The following is a 20,037-nucleotide window of genomic DNA, read 5'->3' as shown; positions in this document are numbered from 1 at the left end:
CTATTTTTTGTTTTTTATTCAAACCAGAAATCGACACTAAATTTCGGTTGGCAAAAAATTTTCAAGAGAGCAGTTCACTGATTATTCTTACCCATCATCAGCATCTTCTTCTTCAATCCCATCATAAATATCATCATCTGGGGGAGGAGGTGGGAACATCCCTTCATTTGGATGGTGGGGGAGAGAAACTTCTGTTAATTTTATAATTTGGTCATGTAATAGTCACTCAAAATTTGATAATAAATCTGCCTTATTTAAACTGCAGAAAATATCCCTGTTCCTTATTAACCATTTAATTAAAGAATAACTTTATTTTCCCACTCTTACATAGATAGTAGGTAAATTAATTGTTTTGTTGATTATTTTTAAAGGAATTCTTAGAGGTGAAATTTGAATATTGAATATGAAGGATAATAAAGGGTACTGTGCAGTGGGGAGAATAAATATGAGAAAAAATAAAACTGAGTTGAAAACAGAGTTAAAATATTGTGGAAAAGAGGAGGGAGGAGGTGATAAGAAAAATTTAATTAATAGTGAGGGGACATTCAGAAAAAGAGAATGATCAAGATATAAGTGAAGAAAAACAGAATTAAACGTGAATTTGTGAATTTTGGTGGTAGCTCTGATTCATTTAATCAAAGTGATATTTTAGGAGTTAAAAACCCTTTGCTGTAAATCCCCAGGAACCTTGCTATTTGACAAATATTTATTTATGAAATGTTTATTGAGTACCTCCTCCTTGCAGAAATGTATACAAAGAACTTATATCTGACTTTTAGGATGAGAATTTTATTTTATTTTATTTTTTTTAAATTTTTTTAATTTTTATTTATTTATGATAGAGAGAGAGAGAGAGAGAGAGAGAGGCAGAGGGAGAAGCAGGCTCCATGCACCGGGAGCCCGATGTGGGATTCGATCCCGGGTCTCCAGGATCGCGCCCTGGGCCAAAGGCAGGCGCCAAACCACTGCGCCACCCAGGGATCCCAGGATGAGAATTTTAGCACTTCAAGGTATTAGTAAAATACCTTTATTTTGGTGATGAGGATATGAGGAGTTTTTAGCTGTCATAGTTAAGGTAACCATATAAGTTATCATCCAAATAAGGATACTTCTGAAAGTGAAGGGGGATACTATTAATAATTGTGCTCAGACAATTGGCATAAATCAAGACTGCCCTGGGCACACTGGAAATAGAGTCACCCTATAACCCATAACAAACTTGGAGGAAAGAAGTGACTTGTTTAGGGTCACTCAGTGGTCAGGACTGCAATCTAGGTCATTAGCTCCTAATCCAGTGGTACCACATTAAGATCCTCCTCATTATGTGCAAACAAAAGCATCTTGTTATTAATATAGACAAAAATGGTGAAGACATAAAGAAATTGCTGATAAAAGTGTGTGGCTTACCTCCACTTCCACTCTGACTGTGGCTAGGAAAAAAATAAACAAATTAAATGAGCTTATGAATTATGTAGCTAATGGGAAGGAATTGCCTATATTGAACAGTTATGTAAAAGAGAAATAACACTGCAGTTAAAAGTTATCAGGATGTTGTATGTAAAGAGGAAGAAACATTGTTCCTTATCATAATAGAAACAAGGCAAAAACCAAACCAAAACAAACTAATAAGAACCAAGTGAACGTTAGTACTACATAAAGTCTTCAAAACAATGTTACTGTTTGCTTCTAACATTTCCCGTGAGGTAGTTTTCAGGTTATACATTATTATATCATTCTGTAGATAGATTTATGAAAAACAACCAACCAACCAGCAGTATTGTTCCAGGAGTCATAAAGAACCATTATTGCAATTAAATTCAATTCTCTTTTAATATGTTATACCCACAACATTTTGATCTTAGTCTAGTAGCATTATAAACTTTTTTTAAAGGGAGGGTTTCTAAAAACTTGGAATCTTACAAAATCTTATTCTTTTTTTAAAACAAAGATTATTTATTTGAGAGACTGCGCATGCACATGTGCAAATTGGAGGAGGGGCAGAGAGAAAGAGGGGGATAGAATCTTAGGCAGGCTCCACACCCTGAGCAGAGCCTGACTCGGGGCTCAATCTCATGACCCTGAGATCATGATCACAGCTGAAATCAAGAGCTGGGTGCTTAACCGACTAAGCCAACCAGGTACCCCGAAATTTTATTATTATTGCAAATAGTGTGGCCCTGAATTTTCTAAATCCATATTGTCTGTATTTCGTATTTATTTCTCTAACATTTTGTGTTTTCCCTGTTTTATAATCATCTGTTTTCTTGCCTGTGTCTCCCACTAAAATGTGAGTTCTGCTACAGCACAAGAAAAGTAGATTGTGAGAACTGGGAAAATCTCAGAGGACTGGCTTAATCCCCTCATTTTGTAGAAAGGAAACTGAGGCTCTGGAAAATGAAGTGACCTGACCAAACCCACTTTTAATGAACAGAAGAGCTGACATAAGAACTTCGGCATCCTGCCTTCCTCCATAATGTTTTGTCTACACTTCGCTGCACCCTCTGTAACTAGCATTTTTGTACTTTGGATAATCTGCCAGCAACAGATATCAGGCTAATATTATAACCATGCAGTATTAATTATACACTTGTATCTGATTCCTCAACCTTAAAGTCAGAATAAAAGAAATGTTCTAACACAGGTCTATGGTTAATTTAGGGGAAAAAAAAATACCACCATACTCTAGTTAATGAAACTTTGTAGAAAAACATGCTATAAATGTCCTAATGTGTAAATAAGGAATTGATTTTTGATGAAGTTTAAGTATATTCTCCACTTGCTTCCATACTGTTTTCACATTCATTTTGTCTGACACTTCCCTTTGAGCGTGAAGCAAGCAGTTAGAATTATGTGAAAAATTGCAATTTTGGTTGGCTGCCACTCCTGGCAAATACATTTCATCTTGGAGACTCTTCTACCAATTCCCAACGAACAGAGTCTTAATAATCAGGAGCAAAGCTGCCACACATTATTTTATTTTTAGAGCAATTCTTTAGCTTCCTAAAATGGTCCATTTGGCATTTACAGGATGAAGTGGAAGGAGAGAAGCATGCTGGAAAAGAGAAAGGAAGGAAAGGAGGGAAGGAGAGATGCAAAGAAGTTTGGGGAGCGGAGAAGCAAGTTTGCTATGTGATGAAGTATTTGCATGTATAATTTCCTTTTCCTCAGTGTCTCATATTTATCACAGAAATAGCTTCAGTTGAGAAAAAAAGGAGAAGGATAGCTGTCAGAATCTGTGCTTTTAAGCATCCTGTCTGCTCACAGAATTTGAAGTGCACAGTCAGTCCCTCTACCCCAGAGGAATCCGGAAAGAGCAGGTGAAGCAGGCAAGGACCCAAGGAGGCATCTGGAGAAGGGGAAGAAGAGGATGGTGCTTTCTCCTACTCTCGCCAGGGCAAGCTGCCGGCTGTACTCAGCATCTTTCCTTGTTCTACTAAGGACAAAGCCTGCTCTGTTGTGAGCTCTCTGCCGGCAGCAGCTGTAGCTTCAAAAAAAAAACCCCCCAAAACAAAAAACAAAACTTGTGTTTTCATTTTCTCTTCTTTCATTTTCTTATTAAATATGCATAAGGGTGACATAGATGCTAGTCAGTATTGTGGTGCTATATTTGTTTAAGATATTGAGTCTTAAAACCATATACTTCCTCCAACTCCATTTCATTAAATAGACTCTTTTTCTGCTACATGCTTACTAATTAGAGCCTGTCCTCTAGAGTAGCAGTATCTATGGACTCCATACAATGGAAAAGACAATAGTATTAGTTTGGGGAAATAGTTGCCTATTACGATTAAATAATTCTTCATTTTAAGAATGTCACTCCTTTTCATGGATTTGCTATTTTTTCTTCAGTGTCTGCATCATAAATATGTATTTATTAATATTGCTGTTCTTTAATCTCAAAATAAGAGAAAAACATTTTTAAAATAAATAAAATATAAAGCATAAAGCATATACACTGAAAATAGGCAGGATGACATACTCATATACAGAAAATTCTATAAATCTCAGAATATGGCCTTTTAAAACTTTGACCTAAAAAAATGGCATTTATAGACTCCCAAACTAGGTCAGAGCGTTTCTGATTACTAAAGCCAATTTATGTTCTGTAAACTTTAGTGCATACATTGCATATTTTGATATATATTGCATAATTTATGGCATATTTATTAAATTTATCATAAATAATGCAACATATATCAAAAATGACAAGAAGGCACTGCAGCCTGTTAAGAAAGACAAACCTGCCAGAAAGCAACACAGCGAGTTTAACCGGTGACACAAAGTGAACAACTATAGGAGGGAAACTGAATTCTTCATAGATTTTATAAGTATATTAATAAGTATATTACTATTTTGATCATTTTATGTTTTAAAAATATTTGATAATTGAAGCAATTTTTTTCTTTGCAATTTGAGTTATAAAGAATGCAGACTCACTTTGACCCAAGTGAGGATCTAGCACAGATTTTATGTTTCGAGATCATAGTGGATGTTTCCCAATTCTACAAAACGGGCACAAAAAACCAAGAATTCCTAACATCCTCTTCTTCCTTCAACTTGAAGGGGTTATGGCTTTACCCAGAAAGGGAGATAATGGAGGAAGGAAGGAATGAAAGGAGAAGGAAAATAGAAAAGCAGGAAGGACGAAGATGAGACAAAGAGAATTTTATATCTCATGCTCCATATTTTGCAAAATCATATTTAATTTAGGCATAGCTCTAAGATCAAATCAGAATGAATATTACAAAACAGCAAAATAAAAGACTAGGTTTCAAATGATCTGGCACCGACTTTGGAGTATCTGAATTGTAATGGTAATTTAGTGATAGTGAGCAGTAGGAAATAGGGAGAGTAAAATTCTAGGATCTTACAATACATAATCTCTGACAAGAGGACAGTCTGATCTGTTTTACAATTTGTATTTGGACATACCTGCTAACATCATCCTGCTCTGCAACGTCATCATACACCTCCTGGTCATCTTCAAGAGCTCTTGATGCAAGAGCACCCAGAGAAGTTTTCTTCACTTTCAGAGAATCATAGTCAATCTCGACAGCAGTCGTTCTAATATAGCCATCTGCCAAAAGGAGGAAGGACTTATGTTTAGGTAACTGTAACTGTAGTTTCGGTATCTCCAAGTTGTAAATAAAATATTAATTGCAATTTGCTCTTTATAATTTCCCTTCATTTCCTTGTGTGTGTTTCTGGTTTATAGACTTCCGATGTAGACACGTTTGACTGGACTTTGTCAAAGTCTTAGGCCGTTGTGGTTTGTGGTAAGCCTAGAGCCTATTTTAAAGATTCCAAAGTGACTCATGTGAATCATTTTTTTTCCCCCTCTTAGAATCAATGAGGAACCTCCTGCTCCTTGTTCCTCCCTGGAATAATATAAATATCTACATGGTTCCCTACTAAGAGAATAACGCAGATGAGGTGAAGATGGGGCTGTCCCTGTCATCTTAAATTTTCTTTTTTTTGTCCACCCTGTAAAATACTCTTCCTAACTTAAGAGAATTTGCATATTTAATATTGTCTTGAAAAAAACCAACACTTTGAAGTCAGAGGAAAATTTGCACGCACATGACCCCCTTGCTGTCCTGCCCAGCCATTTTCCTTCAGGATTGTCTGTGATGCGGATTATTTCAATTTGCTCTCCTTGCTTGAAGCTCAGTTCATTCTTCCCTCCTTTGACATCACAGCAAGCTTTTGCCTGATGGATGACTTCAATAGGGCCCGTTAGCTGCAAAGAGAGGGAACAATCACAACAGGCTTTCTTACTATTCAGAAAATCTCTTAGGAATGGAGTTTTGAAAGACAGTACGTCCATGACTAGCCAACCAGTCGATTTACCACATACTAGAAACTGACGGTGAATGTCATTCCTGATGAATGTTCTCCTAAGAGGGATGAGGGGAAAATCACAGAGGTGAGGCAGGGCCAGCAACGAACAGGTAAGCATGTGCTTGGGGCCCGAGAGAGTAGCGATGATCTGTTGACCTTAGAAGCCTGTAAAAGGCTTGCAGGGGAATCCACTAATACCTGAACACCACTTATGTACAACAACACATGCTGGGTGCTATGGTTTTTACGGGATATGCTGGTGGTCTGCTTGGTAGATGGAGGTTTTTCTCCCCATCTTTGCATTGTGTGGTTATTCTGATGGTTCTTTTCAGGCTTCAAACAGCAAAGGGAAGGGAAGGTGGTGATGGTGGGTTGTACTTGTGGGAAAAGCATTTTCTTTCTTCCCCCCCCAAATTTGTGGTGTTGTCTTTCTATAAACCTAGACATTACCCGCTATAAACAGATACCATTTTACAAATAGCTTTGTAAATAAAAAAATAGCAAACAAATGTTATGTGAGGTTTTGAAAATTAATATCCTGGACAGTGTAGTGGTTTCATGACAGCAGGAGAATACAGTACTCCCTCCTTTGTGGTTATGTCTTCCAGGGTTTCAGCTACCTTGTGGTCAACTGTGGTCTAGAAACAGATGATTCTCCTTCTGATCTATTGTCAGATCAATAGTAGCTTAAAACTGTGTTGCAATGCCTAAGCCATTCACCTCATTTCATCTCATTGTGCAGGAACGTTATCATCTCATGTCATCATAAGACAGGTGAGTGCGGTACAATAAACTATTTTGAGAGCAACAGACCACTTGCAGTAACTTTTATTATGATATAGCGTTACAATTGTTCTACTTCATTATTAGTTATTGTTAGTCTCTTATTGTGCCTAATTTATAAGTGAAACTTTATCCTAAGTATATATGTAGAGGAGGAAACAGAATATATAAGTATTCAGTACTATCCATGTTTTCAGGCATCCCCTGGGGGTCTGGGAATGTATGACCTGTGAATAAGAGGAACTACTGTAATCTAGTTTAGAACATGAATCCTAAAGACCTAACTTCCTAATCCTAAATTTGCATCTTTTTCAACACAATTTCTTGAATCTTTTGAAATGCAAATATGGATTGTGATTTTTTTGAAGCAGTTCTGCTCGTCTTATTACATTTATGATGTCATGAATTGTGAGACCTATTATCAATTATGTACCATGAAGAGATAAACAGCTTATTTAAATTATAATATGCCAATGATGTTAAGATGCAGCCGAATTTCAGAATTTTAAAATGTGAAATATTCTGTGTCTTAAAATTGATGAAATATGGTACTATTGTAATGGTTCTCACATTTATTTAATTTCTTTAATTTAACATCTTTTAACATTTTTGTGGAAGGACTACAGCTTGTGAAATCCTAGTCTTTACAAACTTTGAGTTCATATTTAGTGGTAAGATTTCCAAAAACTATTTTTTTCTTATTAAAAATGTTATTTGAATGAATTAGTGAAACAATGCAAAATTGCTTTCTCCAAAAGAAACACAAAATTATAAAGTCCCTTCATAAAAGTGTGTTATGAAGACTTTTATTTGAGAAATTAATTTTTCATATTTGCCACTTGAAAAATATGAACATTGGTACCCATACATCTGTATGGGTAAAATGTCTTAATGGTCATACTTAAATCTTAATTTTACTTATATATAGTAAGCTTTTTGGAAATTTTATGAGAACCTTAGCAGATATAGTGCCTTACATACATTAATTTATTTAATTGCACAATAAACTTTCAGAAGAGGTATCATTTATTCTCACTTTAAAGAATAAGAACAACAACAACAACAGAAGAAGAATCTGAGGTTTAGGGAAATTCAATAACATGCCCACCATCACATAACTCACACAGGCAGCTGGAATTTAAATCCACATCTGTCCAATTGACTCTAAGCTTTATGTTTTTTCCTGTACCATGCTGTTGAACCTTTGTTTTAATACAATAAATAAACTGGGGAGTTAAACAGAAATCAAATTTTTATAAATCAAACTGTATATTAAATGTTTCAGAGGAATTAAATGTTTAAAGGAATCTTGACATGAATCCTTTTTGTAGTGAAGAATAGTTCTGTCATTCATATAATCACCTTCAATATAGCTAACACACCAGACCTGTGTCAGATGGGACATGTCATCAAAGATGGTGTAGCCAAGAGGGGATAGCCTGGCAGTGTAGTGTTGGTGGTAGTAATAGGAGTCATACAATTAGAAATCAGAAATCAGAAAAAAGAGAGGTCAGAAGTCCAGGTGAAGAAAGAGTGATGAGAAAAAGTGGGTGTCAGAAATCAACACATATAAGCTAAAAATAACGGCAAAAATGTAAGTCCTGCCTAGACACCAGCAGAGAGAGTAGTTCATAGCAACTTTACTCTGAGACAGGTCTGGTTCATCCATTTGTGTCCCTTGTATGATTGTGATACATGCCACAGGGATATCTGTGTGTGTGGTCCGAGCTCATACTACAAGTAGGTTAATATCAAATGTGAAATGATGAGAGCCAAGCTGGGTGTGAGCAACTCATTCACTCAATCAACATAAAATTTCCTAGGTGCTCACTAATCATAAGCCACCATTTTTATTTGGATTTTATCATATTCCATTTTTACTGAAGGTATCTAAGGGAGCATATTGGACAAAATAATTACTGTTATAAAGGTAGTTGCTTTTTAAAGGAAATAACAATTAAGTAATTCTCCAACCATGCAAGTTTTCAAGAATGGTACCCCTTTTGTGTGAAAGGTATAAAAAGAGATCATTCTTGTTTTACCCATCAGCAAGCAAGCTCTTACTTTAAATTTCTTCTTTATTTCTTGTTCTTTCTTTTCTCGCTCTTTCTGTTCTTTTTTCTCCAACTCTAATCTCTTCTTTTCCTCCTTTTCCCTTTTTTTCTCTCTTTCTTTGGATGCTTCTCTGTGGATAAAAATTGTTAGGTTGTTTTGGCCTTTGCAAGCACCAATGTGTTATAGCTCACACATCCAGAGGTTCCTACCTACCACAGAATACAGTGCCTGACAGTATTGATGAGGTTATAAAGCCAGGGGTTGTTGAAATTCCTGAGTGTGTGAGACTGTTCTTAAATCCAGTAGAAGGCATACAAATGAGGATACCTTCCCAAGGCTCTGCTTCCCCTCACAACCTGTGCTAGCAAGTGGAAGGCATGCTTATAAAGGCCCAATTCTTGCTGCATATCATCATGAATACTAGTAATCTCTCTCTTTCTTTTTCTCTCTCTTTCATGTGCATGCACTCACAGGTACAGAGTATGCACATATGCATACATGCAAACCTTAGTTCAGAAATTTTAGTCCGAATTGGTTATATAAGAACCAAGTACAGAAAATTAATACATTTAAAGCAACAAAAGAAAAAATAAGGTAATATATTTATTTCTCCTTTCACTCAATTTCCAGAAATTTCTTAGTCCTGGCCTATCCCAGAAACCCATTTTAGAGCTATTTTTAACATCTTCCTGCTTTAGCAGGTTGAAACTTTGCCATCTGGTGCTGTGGTAAATTGTTTCTCATAGCACCCTCATGAGGTGAAGTACTGCCTAGGTGGGGAAGTTGTAACATATAAATGAATTCATTTCCCCAAGGACACACTGAGCAAGATGTACAGATTCCTGGTTCAGTGATCCTCTGCCTGTGGTCTATCCAGTAGCTTTGGGTCCCTGGCCTCTCACAGAACATTTTTGAGAGGCCTCCGTAAAAGTTTTAGACAAAGAGACTTTAGTCCTTTGTATTGAAATAAAGGTTATCATTGTATGCTATTCATTGGAACAATAAAGCCTTTCCTCCCTAGGTATTGAATATCCATCCATTCTTCCTCCTCATAGAAATCATACTATTCATTTTCAAGGGGAAAAAAATCATGGTAAAAAATATAATTCATACATGTCTTCATATGTTTCTCCTTCACTGTCTTGTTCCTGTCAAGAAAAACATTAATAATGATTAATTTTAATTATTCAAAAAGGGAACATACACATATTACATTGATCAACTACTTAGTAAAATAAGCATGAATTTAAGTGTATGTAAATTTGTCTTATTTAAAATATTTTTTTTCTTTCAAGAGATAGACTGGAAAAGTAAGCACAAAAAGATCTTATTTTATTTTCTGCTATATAAGTCAGATGTGTAGCCAGACTTAAGTTTATGTTCAGTGCTACAAAATTACTGTGAGTCAGTGTAATGATTGATTAATGTCTCAAGCATTTTAGATGAAATATTATTATAAATGGGAAAATACCATTGTTACTCGTAACAGTTTTCATTTGCTGGCTTATGTCGATAGAATATGAATCACAGCAATTGTTAAGTATTTTAGTTAAGCTATATAATATCAAAAGGGGGGAAAAAACTGACCTCATCTAGATTTCCAGGACCTAAAGGGTTTTAAAAAGAGAATAAAGTGTAATATAATTAAAAAGCACTTTAGTACAGAATTATTAGACATATTCAAAACAGTACATAATCTAACAGAACTTATGCTTTATCAAAGATATATAAGTACAAAATAGACTATGTAGCTTAGATATTTACTATGGCCTTTTCCATACTTGTAATTTAAGTATAGAATCATTTCACTGGCTTTCATAAAATAATTCAAAAGCCAAAAAATAATGAAGACTTTTAATCTTCTTTATGAAAGGCATGCACATTCAGTTTTATGGGCTTATATAGAACACAAGTATTATAACATAGGTAAATCACAATTAGTTTGTACTTTTTGACTTATTTTCTCCCAAGGATTTGGATTCATGTATCAGGCAAATCAAGTTAATTAGTTTTTTTTTTAAAGATACTTTACTGGGGCACCTGGGTGGCTCAGTTAGTAAAGCGGCCAACTCTTGGTTTCAGCTCAGGTCATGATCTCAGGGTCATGAGACTGAGCCCAGCATTGGTTTCCAAGTGGGGTGTGGAGCCTGCTTAATTTTCTTTCTCCCTCTGCCCCTCCCCCCACTCATGCTCATGCTCTCTCAAAAAAAAACTTTACTATTCAAGTGTTTAGTGATATCAATTAATTATTAGATATATGACATAATCTAGAGCAACAATAATAAAAAACTGTGTGGTGTTGGTTGTAGAAACACATAGACCAGTGGAATAGAGCAGAGAGCTCAGAGACAAATGCATAAATTTACATACACTCTTACATACACAGGTATTACACACACACACACATATATAAACATAGACACACACCTATAGAGTTGATGTAGTATAAAGATAGCATTATAAAATGTTGAGAAAATGATGGATTTCAAAGTATGGTAATGGGAAAACTGGCTTCATAGATGAGGCAGTAAATCCGGGTTTCTACTAACTCCTCAAAGGTGGACTGCAAAGACATCAAAGACTCAGATATAAGGGGTGAAGTTCATAGCAGAAAATAGAAGATAATATTTTTATTTTTTAGAGACAGGACTTCTTAACTAAAACTTTAAAAAACGAGTTGCAATGTAATAATTAATTTGATTATATGAAAATTCATTTATGTTCAGTGAAGGGCAGTTTGGGTTAATAGACAATGGACAGGATGAGAGAAGATAGTCCCATGCATCTGACATGGGATTAATATCTGAAATACGCAGGAACTCCTGCAAGGATATCAACTCCAAGGAAAAAGTGGTTAAAGGATATGAACGGGCAAGTTACAGAAAAGGAAACCACAAAGGCTAATAATACACAAACTAAGTACTCAGACCCAATATCAAGTAGAAATATGAAAATGAAGTGAGTTATCATTTTATATATAAGAGACCTGAAATTAAAAAGCTGAATAATACTAGGCATTGGCGAAAGATAGGCATCTTGGAATCTTCATGCCCTGCTGATGGGAGTACACACAGATGCAGCTTTCCTGGAGAGCACTCCAGTCCTAATCAGTCAGATGAATATTCCATAGCTTATGAACAGCCATTCCACTACTGGATATATATTTTAACGAGAGTCTCTCAGAGGTCCACATGGGAATGTGGACAAGAACATACACTGAATTATTATTTGTAAATACCAGTGAATTGGAAGTAAAATGTGAATGCATAGGATTCATGCCGTGGGGTACTATGCTGTAGTTAACAAATTATATTATACATATAGTAACATGGGTGGGTCCCCTAACACACATTATGCTGAGTGTAAAAAAAGAAAAAAAGAGTAGAGTGAGCTATAATATACTGTTTATTTAAATTGAAATATGTACACATACAAGAGTATGCAAAGCATATGTACAAATAGACACTCATTAAATATATTAGAATATTTGTCTCTGGTTGGAAACAAAGGATAGAGATAAAAGGGGCTACATATGTAAGTAAGGCGAGAGGGGTCTTGCGTGGACCAAGGATGACAATGGCCCAATAGTGACCCTATCAGAATGATTAACTAAATCTGTATCTGAGGTAACACATAAATAAATAAATAAAACATGTTTTTGCCTCTTACCATCAGAGTGCATGACACCATCTTGATTTTCTTCATTTATAGGGCTTCTGAAAGCAAGAAAGAAGAGAAAGTAAAAATGGAGCAAGTAGATGCTCACCTTACAATGAAACACAAAACAAAACAAAAGAGTAAAAGGATCATTTTAAAATTATTTTCTCTTTAATTTCTACTCCTGTTTAAAACTTTGGAAGTTATTAGAATGGCCTTTAGCCTCTTATTTATGCTGCTACTGAGGCAAAAATCAGGGAGCTTGAGGACAGTTCTATCCATTCACAGTAGATGTATAAAATTAATCCATTGCTTCAGGGCAGTAATGTTTTCTATTAAAATGGCAGTATCTCAATACTTCAATTCTGGGATTCTGAGGCATTTGATTGGTTTTATCACATAGATACCAAAGAGAATTAGTTCTAAACCTTGACTCCTTCTTTCCAGATGTTCTCCACCTGGCTTGACTTCTGTTGTTTGTGGCTTGGACTCCAAGGTGCCTCATTCCGAACCACTTCACTCCAACTACTCTTAATAGTTACCAATATCTGGACCCCACAGATCCCTAATGATTTATGCAACCATCTATATTTTCTATTTTTATTCTCAGGTCAATTAGCATAGCTGGAGAAAATTGCTATTTCTCTGATCCTGATATTACAAATGGCATTCAATCTCAACCTTACCCTCAACATTATTCTATAATCCTACATACCTTTTCCTAGTGAACCTTCCCTCCCATCCTTCTCAATGGCTATTCAAAACCTTCACTGTTTTCTTCAAATCTCCTGTCCCTTTCCTCTCCCCTAAAATCAGATTATCTTGTTTCACATTTCACCGATAAAAAGTAGTTACTAGATGTGAATTCTCTTAATAAAATATATTCCTTTAACCCAAACTTGTTCTTATCTTCTAATCAAGAACACACCACCTGTGTTTTTAATTCTATCCAAATTATCAGTGTTTTACACCCTTTTCCTTCTTTCTTCTGCGCATCATCATATTATTTATATTATTGTTACTATTCCCCTTCTTTCACTCCCCTGTTTCTAAATATCTCACATTTTGTTTTCTCCCTCTGCCCAAGTGATTCTCATTCATAAAGGCCAAACTCTTCTCTTTACCTTTCTAAATCCTCCAGATTACCACAGATAGTCCTCCTTTTCCCAGCCAAAGTCGAGGGCTGTCTGTGCTCACAGACTTGATTTCTTTTCCTTCTACTCAATTCTCCATGACCACACTCTGGCTTCTATTGGCGACCCTTTGCTGAAACCACTCTTAAAGGAGTTACTCACCAAATCTAGGACACCTGTCAGTCTGCATGTTAGCTGATTATTTTGTGGCCCTTAACAGTTTGGGGCATTTTGCCTTCCTAGAATCTCCTGTTTCCTGGCTCATTTCTTGTCTTTCTAACCACAATCCCACAATTTCCTTGGTGGGTTTATTTTCCTTTGACATCCCCTTTAAGTGATGAAGTTCTGGTCTTGGCTTCCTGTTTTTTTCTACTCTATATCTGTCCCTGAATGGTCTCAGATATGCCCACAGCTTCACTTGTTCTCTCAATGTTGTTGACTTTCATTGACATCTTCAGTGCAGGCCTCTTTTCTGAGTTTCAGACTCATATATACATATCTTTACTTGAATGTCTCACAGCCAGTTCTCTAGTCACATCGCAGAAACTGAGGCTGCCCTCTTCTATCCCAGCAACCTATTTTTCCTACTAGGTTTCTTATCCTAGTGAATGGCACCACAGTCCAACATATCCACCTTAGCCTCAAAGTCATCCTTGTTTCTCACTCTTCAGTTCCAAATTAAATTAATCATGTTCTGTCAATTCCGTATATTTAATATCTCCTATAATTCACTTTCTCCCTCCATCTCTCTCCTCTTTCCTGCTAGACACAAGGACACAATCATAGCATCACTAGCATGGACTCTTGCAGTGGCCAAATGCCCCATCGTCTAGTGCTGGCATTGTTCTCCATCTTCTCCACCCTTACAGTCCTTTCTCTATTTTGCTGCCAAAATGATCTAATGTAAAATATGATTATATCATTCTCATATTCACTACTTAAGCCACTTAAAGAATTAGGAAAGAATATTACTAAAACCCAAGAGATGCTGGTTGCAAAACTAACCCCATTTGAAGAATGTGGGCTGGAAGTGCCTTGTTATCCCTTAGACCAAAAAGCAAGCTCAGTGGGTACACTTGTGGCTCAGGAAGAGTTGCCATAGATATATGTGTCTCAGTCTTCACCTGAGACAGTAAACATATGCGGTCATCAATAGTTGATCCAATAAACTTACATCTAAACAAATTTGAAATTTTATTTTTTTAATTTTAAAGAAATATTTTATTTACTGATTTGAGATGGAGTTAGGAAGAGAGAGAGAGAGAGAGAGAGCACAGAGGGTGAGGGAGAAGCAGACTCCCCGATGAGCAGAGAGTCCTATGCGGGGCTAGATCCTAGGACCCTAAGATCTTGACCTGAGCTGAAGGCAGATGTTTAACCTGAGTGACCCAGGCAACTCACAAATTTGAAATTTTAAAATTTAACTTATATATTCTTAGCTTTTAACTTAGGTAAGTGTAAAGGCCCAATTAATCAACTCATTAGCTTGATCATAAAAAAGACACTTACTTCCTTTAGTGAATCTTTTTAGTCCCTGAGAAATTCAGAATTAAATACAGAAATGAGGAAGTAAGTCAAACGTGGTACAAAATTTGTGAAATGAGGTTTAATCATTGGGACAGTGTATCTATGTTCAATATTTTAAGTATTTATAATATTTAAGAGATATGTTACATTAGCAAATATTGAGTTAGATATGTCAAACTAATTTAAAATTTGTTATTTAGACTTTTTAGTTTAGTTGATAAGTATGGATTCTTCAATTGTGTCAATGTTGAGTGTCAACAGCTACTCACATCAAAAAAGGAGAGTCAACCTGACATTACAAGCTTCTGATAAAAGAATACACCATCACCTAGGAAGTAGTCTTACCAAAAACATTAGAACTAAATTTGATTAAGCCACCTCTGCCTCCAACTGTCAATTTAGAGGAAATACAGAGGAGAGAGAAACACGTAAGCTATACCATAGGAAAGCACTCAGCAAAATCTAGACTGTGGTTAACTATAGCGCCCATAAACAACTTGATTTCTTCAACAAGTAAATTACAATAAGTTAATAAAGTGATAGAGGATAGACTTATAGCTTGAAAGAGAATTGCAAATGTATAAGCTAAAGAAAATGTGTAGACTTTATATAAATTCTTGTTCGAACAAACTTAAAAAACCACATACACTCAATTTAAGAGATAATTGTAAATTTGAACACAGGCTTGATCTTTATATTAACATATAGAGTCTAATTTTTAGGGATACCCACCAAAATATTCATGAATAGAATTCTATTTATTTGGTATTAGTTTCAAAATAATATGAAAGAGGGAAGTGGGTGGGGATATTGATGAAACAAGATTGGTGATGAATTTATTTAATTGTTGAAGTTGGTGCAGGGGACATGGGTGCTCATTATACTGTTCTTACTGGCTTTTATATATCTGCCTTTTATAAAATTTTTCAAAATAAATGTGTTTCTTAAAAGGGATAAGAAAAATCTCATTGCAAATACAACTGGGATATTTAAGAGAACTGGACATGCTTTGATGGATTTACGAGTCATTTAAGTTTTGGGGAAGATTTTGCTTAGTGCAGTTATTAACATTTGTTCATTTGGGTTTTTGAAATGCTTAAAAAATTCAATATATATGCAATGATTTATATATGCAATGTAAAACATGGACCGGAGTAATTAAAACTAAATTTTTAAACATGAGTATCCATTTAAAAGAATTTAACCTGAACTGTCCAATCATTAGTCAAAGATCCCAAGGACAATAATTATTCCCACTTAAATAAAAATTACTAGATGTATAAATAAGATAGCAAGCTACGTGAATTTAAGTACTTAAAATAAATTAGGCCTTTGCATTATTAACTTTAATGAATTGAGAATTAAAAGTAAAAGATGTACATACCTTAGATGTCGAAATATACTGACATTCTACAGAATAAAATCTATAGCCCTTTTCATGGTATACAAGGTTCTTATGACCAGCCCTGTCCTTTTTTTTTTTTTAATATTTTATTTATCCATTCATAAGAGACATAGAGACAGAGGCAGAGACACAGACAGAGGGAGAAAGCAGGCTCCCACAGAGGCCCTGATGTGGGACTTGATCCCAGGACCCCAGGGGTTAACGACCTGAGTCAAAGGGTAGAGGCTCAACCACTGAGCCACCCAGGTGCCCCTGACCCTGTTCTTTTAGAATATATTTTTCATATTTCCTCTTACATCATCTTTTTTCACTTATTAATATTTACTCACTCTCTGAACACTCTCTAGTTTCTTGTTCCTCTCTGCTTTACCCACTCTGTTTTCCTCTCCTAGAATAATCTTTCTCCTTATCATCCCGTTTGTGACCCTCCTTAATCTTTAAGCCTCTCCTGAAACACTCTCTTCTCTGTGAAGTTATCTCCAATGCCCTAGGCCCACACAGTTGCTGCTTCTATGTGTCATACATTGCTCCATTACAGTGATTATTCTGTATCACTATAATTATAGAGTAATTGCTTAGAGGTCTCTCTTCCTACTACAAGACTAGAAGAAAGAGATTGTCAGTTTGTTAGTTAATTTATTATTATGACTGTCATTTTTAGAGCACTACTAGAATAATTCCAGTCATGTATAGGACTTTGATTTTTTTTGATGAATTAATTATGCCCCAGCAATACTAAGAAACTAAATTAACGTTTGTTACTAAAGTGACTTGTTTATGATCACTTTTGAAAGAGAATAGTAGTCAAAAAGACTACTGGACTTACAGTTTACTTCCTAAAACACTTAGAAGAGTAACAAATAATTGCAGAATGGAGAGTACCTGCATAGCACATTCACACATATGTGGCTGCAGGTTTATACAAACCATTTATTACTTGTAGACAATGCTTGTATGCACACATTGCTTCATGGACCCAACACAATAGCAATATAAATCTTAGTTTACTTTATAGAACTCTGAACTCACCATCTATCACATGGAAGTGTTCAATAAATATGAAATCGTCTAAGAATGATAGTGAAGAATAAAAGGGAAAAAGATGAAGAAGAGAAATAGGTGAATGTTAGAATAAACTGAAACTGACACCAGCTATTAAAAAAAAAAAAGTGTTGCATGCATTGAGAAAAACTACACTGAAAGATACAGGCAAACAATGAAACCAATCACCTATCACATAGACCTAAGCAGGTCAAGAAGAAAAGGAAGTTTATCAGTTGTTAGAACCATGTGTCTGCTCAGGAGGACCTTTCACTGGTTTTTTTGTTTTTACATGATGGCATGCAGGGTTACATAGGAAAGGCAAAATTAATTCAATAATTACAACCACCATTTTTAGAAAGCTCGTAGAGCTCTATTTCCTGGCTTTTCAAGATGTAAAGCTCTTGACCTTTCTATCTTATTTGCTATTCATGACTTTGTTGGAGTTTTCTCGTTTTTGGTTTTTGGTTTTTACAGAAGGGTGCATCTAAGTGGCACACGAAACTTGGTTCTATACCTGCTGTCGCTGAGAATAAAATCTTATGACTTCTCTGTGAACTTTTCTCAGGAACTTGTCTTCCTGTATCGAATGCAGGAGGACCTCTATAAAACTGACTCGTTTCAGCCAATGCTCTCCAAATGGAGTTAGGTAAGGCCACCCATAAGCACACTTCTGATAGGGCAAGTCTCAAATTCCAGACAATGTTAAGCATTTCTAATTATAAAAAGGTTATAATGGTAAATTCATACTTTTTCTCGAATTTTACAGCCAAATCTGAAGCTGACCATGAATGATCTCATGGTAAGAATCGTTCAACTTTTCCTTTTCCAACTTTAGTCACTTCCCAGTATTTATTATTTCTTATTACTTCACTTTTCCTGTCTCGTTACTATTAATAACTGTGGCATTTGTTTTGTATACTAAAATATTCAAGCATTGGTTCTGTTTTTCTATGAAGAATTAGTTATACTGTTAAAATTCTAATTCATTTTAAAAGGTGGTGCCAAGAAACGTGTTACACTAGAAGATGTTGATCTAACACTAATAGTGATAAACAGGCTCTTAGGATGCCTTTCAGTTTCTCTTCTGATGTCTGGGTACCAGAGCAAAAAAAATATAACTAGCTGACTTCTGACCACTAGGTGGGGAAACAATACAATTTAAAATTGTACATTGTAAATTGTATTTAAAATATAATTTAAAATACAAATACAATTTAAAACAGAACTTTGGCCTCACCATCTTCTTTCTAAAGATGGTTATTATTTCTAATTCTCTTCTGCCTCTAATCTTTTACATTCTTTTATTTTTTATTTTTTCAAGATTTTATTTATTTATTCATGATAGACATGGAGAGAGAGAGAGAGAGAGAGAGAGAGAGGCAGAGACACAGGCAGAGAGAGAAGCAGGCTCCATGCAGGGAGCCTGACCTGGGACTCAATCCCGGGTCTCCAGGATCCCACCCTGGGCCAAAGGCAGGTGCCAAACCGCTGCGCCACCCAGGGATCCCCTAATCTTTCACATTCTTAAGGCATCCTGATCCGAATGATGCCATTACATGTGACATCTGGGGAGGCAGGTGATAAAAGCGACCCTATCTCCTGAAATTCCTTCCCTGATACCAATTAAAAATTCACTTTCTTGCCATAAGCAATACGGAACTCTACATGCTCTGGAAGACTGTAAACCTTTCAATCATTTATTCTTCTGGGAAGCCAGTCCCTCACCTGAACACTACTTCCCAGTGGCTCTAGTCCTTGTTTCATGAATCCTCTCCTTGTCACCATTATAATTTTTCCTTCTTCATTGCATCTTTCTCACGGGCATACAAACATACTGTTATTTCTTCCATCTTAAGAAAACAAATCTCAATTCCATGTCCCCCACTAGTTTCTGCCCCAAATCTCCTTGAAACAGTTGTCTATAATTGTTCTTTCCAGTTCCTCTCCTTTCCTACTCCTCTAAAGCTATTCCAGTCAGGCTCAAATCCCAGGTTCAGGATATTTCGCCCCCACAGTGTCCACAGCCCTCCCTTACTTGGCCCTCAGCAGCATCTGACACAGTTCTCACGGCCTCCTCCTGGGAAATTCTATCTTTCCTTGGTTTCCAGGACACCATACTCTTGTTTTCTTCCTATTTTATGGCTTACTCCTTTTTACTCTCATCTGTTCATTTGTTTTCTCTCAGGCCTAGTAGAGATGGAGAGCCCAGGGGTTGGTTCTTCTCTCTGGTTGTACTCACTTCCTTGGTGATTTTAACAGTCTCATGATTTTAAGTGGGGAATCTATGCCTATGACTCTCAAAATTATATTTTAGAACCAGAACTCTCTCCCAAACTCTTCACTTCTTATACCTAATTGCTGCCTCAGCATCTCCACTTAGACATTGAACATAGCCATGCCCTCCTGATCTTCCCCACCCCCAAACGTGTTCACTTTCACCTTCTCCCATTTCAGTTGAAAGAAACATCATCTTTATATTATAGTTGCTCAAGCCAAAAGCCCTGGAGCCATCTTTGATCCCCTTTTCCCTTCATACCCCAAATCCAAATTCTGTTGTCTCTACCTTCAAAATATATTCCGAATCTAGATACC

The 20,037-nt window shown here is 35.9% G+C and overlaps 1 protein-coding gene across 5 annotated transcripts in view; it reads right to left on the bottom strand.

Annotated features, from left to right (window-relative positions):
* FYB1 (FYN binding protein 1) overlaps positions 1 to 20,037 on the bottom strand; it is a 150,604-nt gene that overhangs the window by 22,990 nt on the left and 107,577 nt on the right. For all 5 annotated transcript variants that reach the window (XR_012030228.1, XM_072824822.1, XM_072824824.1 and 2 more), the window contains exons 4-11: positions 12,349 to 12,395; positions 10,267 to 10,286; positions 9,793 to 9,827; positions 8,689 to 8,809; positions 5,581 to 5,740; positions 4,933 to 5,077; positions 1,408 to 1,430; positions 92 to 161 (exon numbers count right to left, since the gene is read on the bottom strand). Coding sequence is in view for 4 of the 5 variants with exons in the window: in XM_072824822.1 (XP_072680923.1) it covers positions 92 to 161; positions 1,408 to 1,430; positions 4,933 to 5,077; positions 5,581 to 5,740; positions 8,689 to 8,809; positions 9,793 to 9,827; positions 10,267 to 10,286; positions 12,349 to 12,395 (621 nt within the window). In the remaining variant the exon portion in view is untranslated. The remainder of the gene's footprint in view (positions 1 to 91; positions 162 to 1,407; positions 1,431 to 4,932; positions 5,078 to 5,580; positions 5,741 to 8,688; positions 8,810 to 9,792; positions 9,828 to 10,266; positions 10,287 to 12,348; positions 12,396 to 20,037) is intronic.

The sequence above is a fragment of the Canis lupus genome, chromosome 4, assembly GCF_048164855.1.
Source record: "Canis lupus baileyi chromosome 4, mCanLup2.hap1, whole genome shotgun sequence".
NCBI classification, from domain to species: domain Eukaryota; kingdom Metazoa; phylum Chordata; class Mammalia; order Carnivora; family Canidae; genus Canis; species Canis lupus.
Note: the sequence above shows the minus strand (reverse complement) of the source record. Positions and strands in the feature narration are given on the sequence as shown.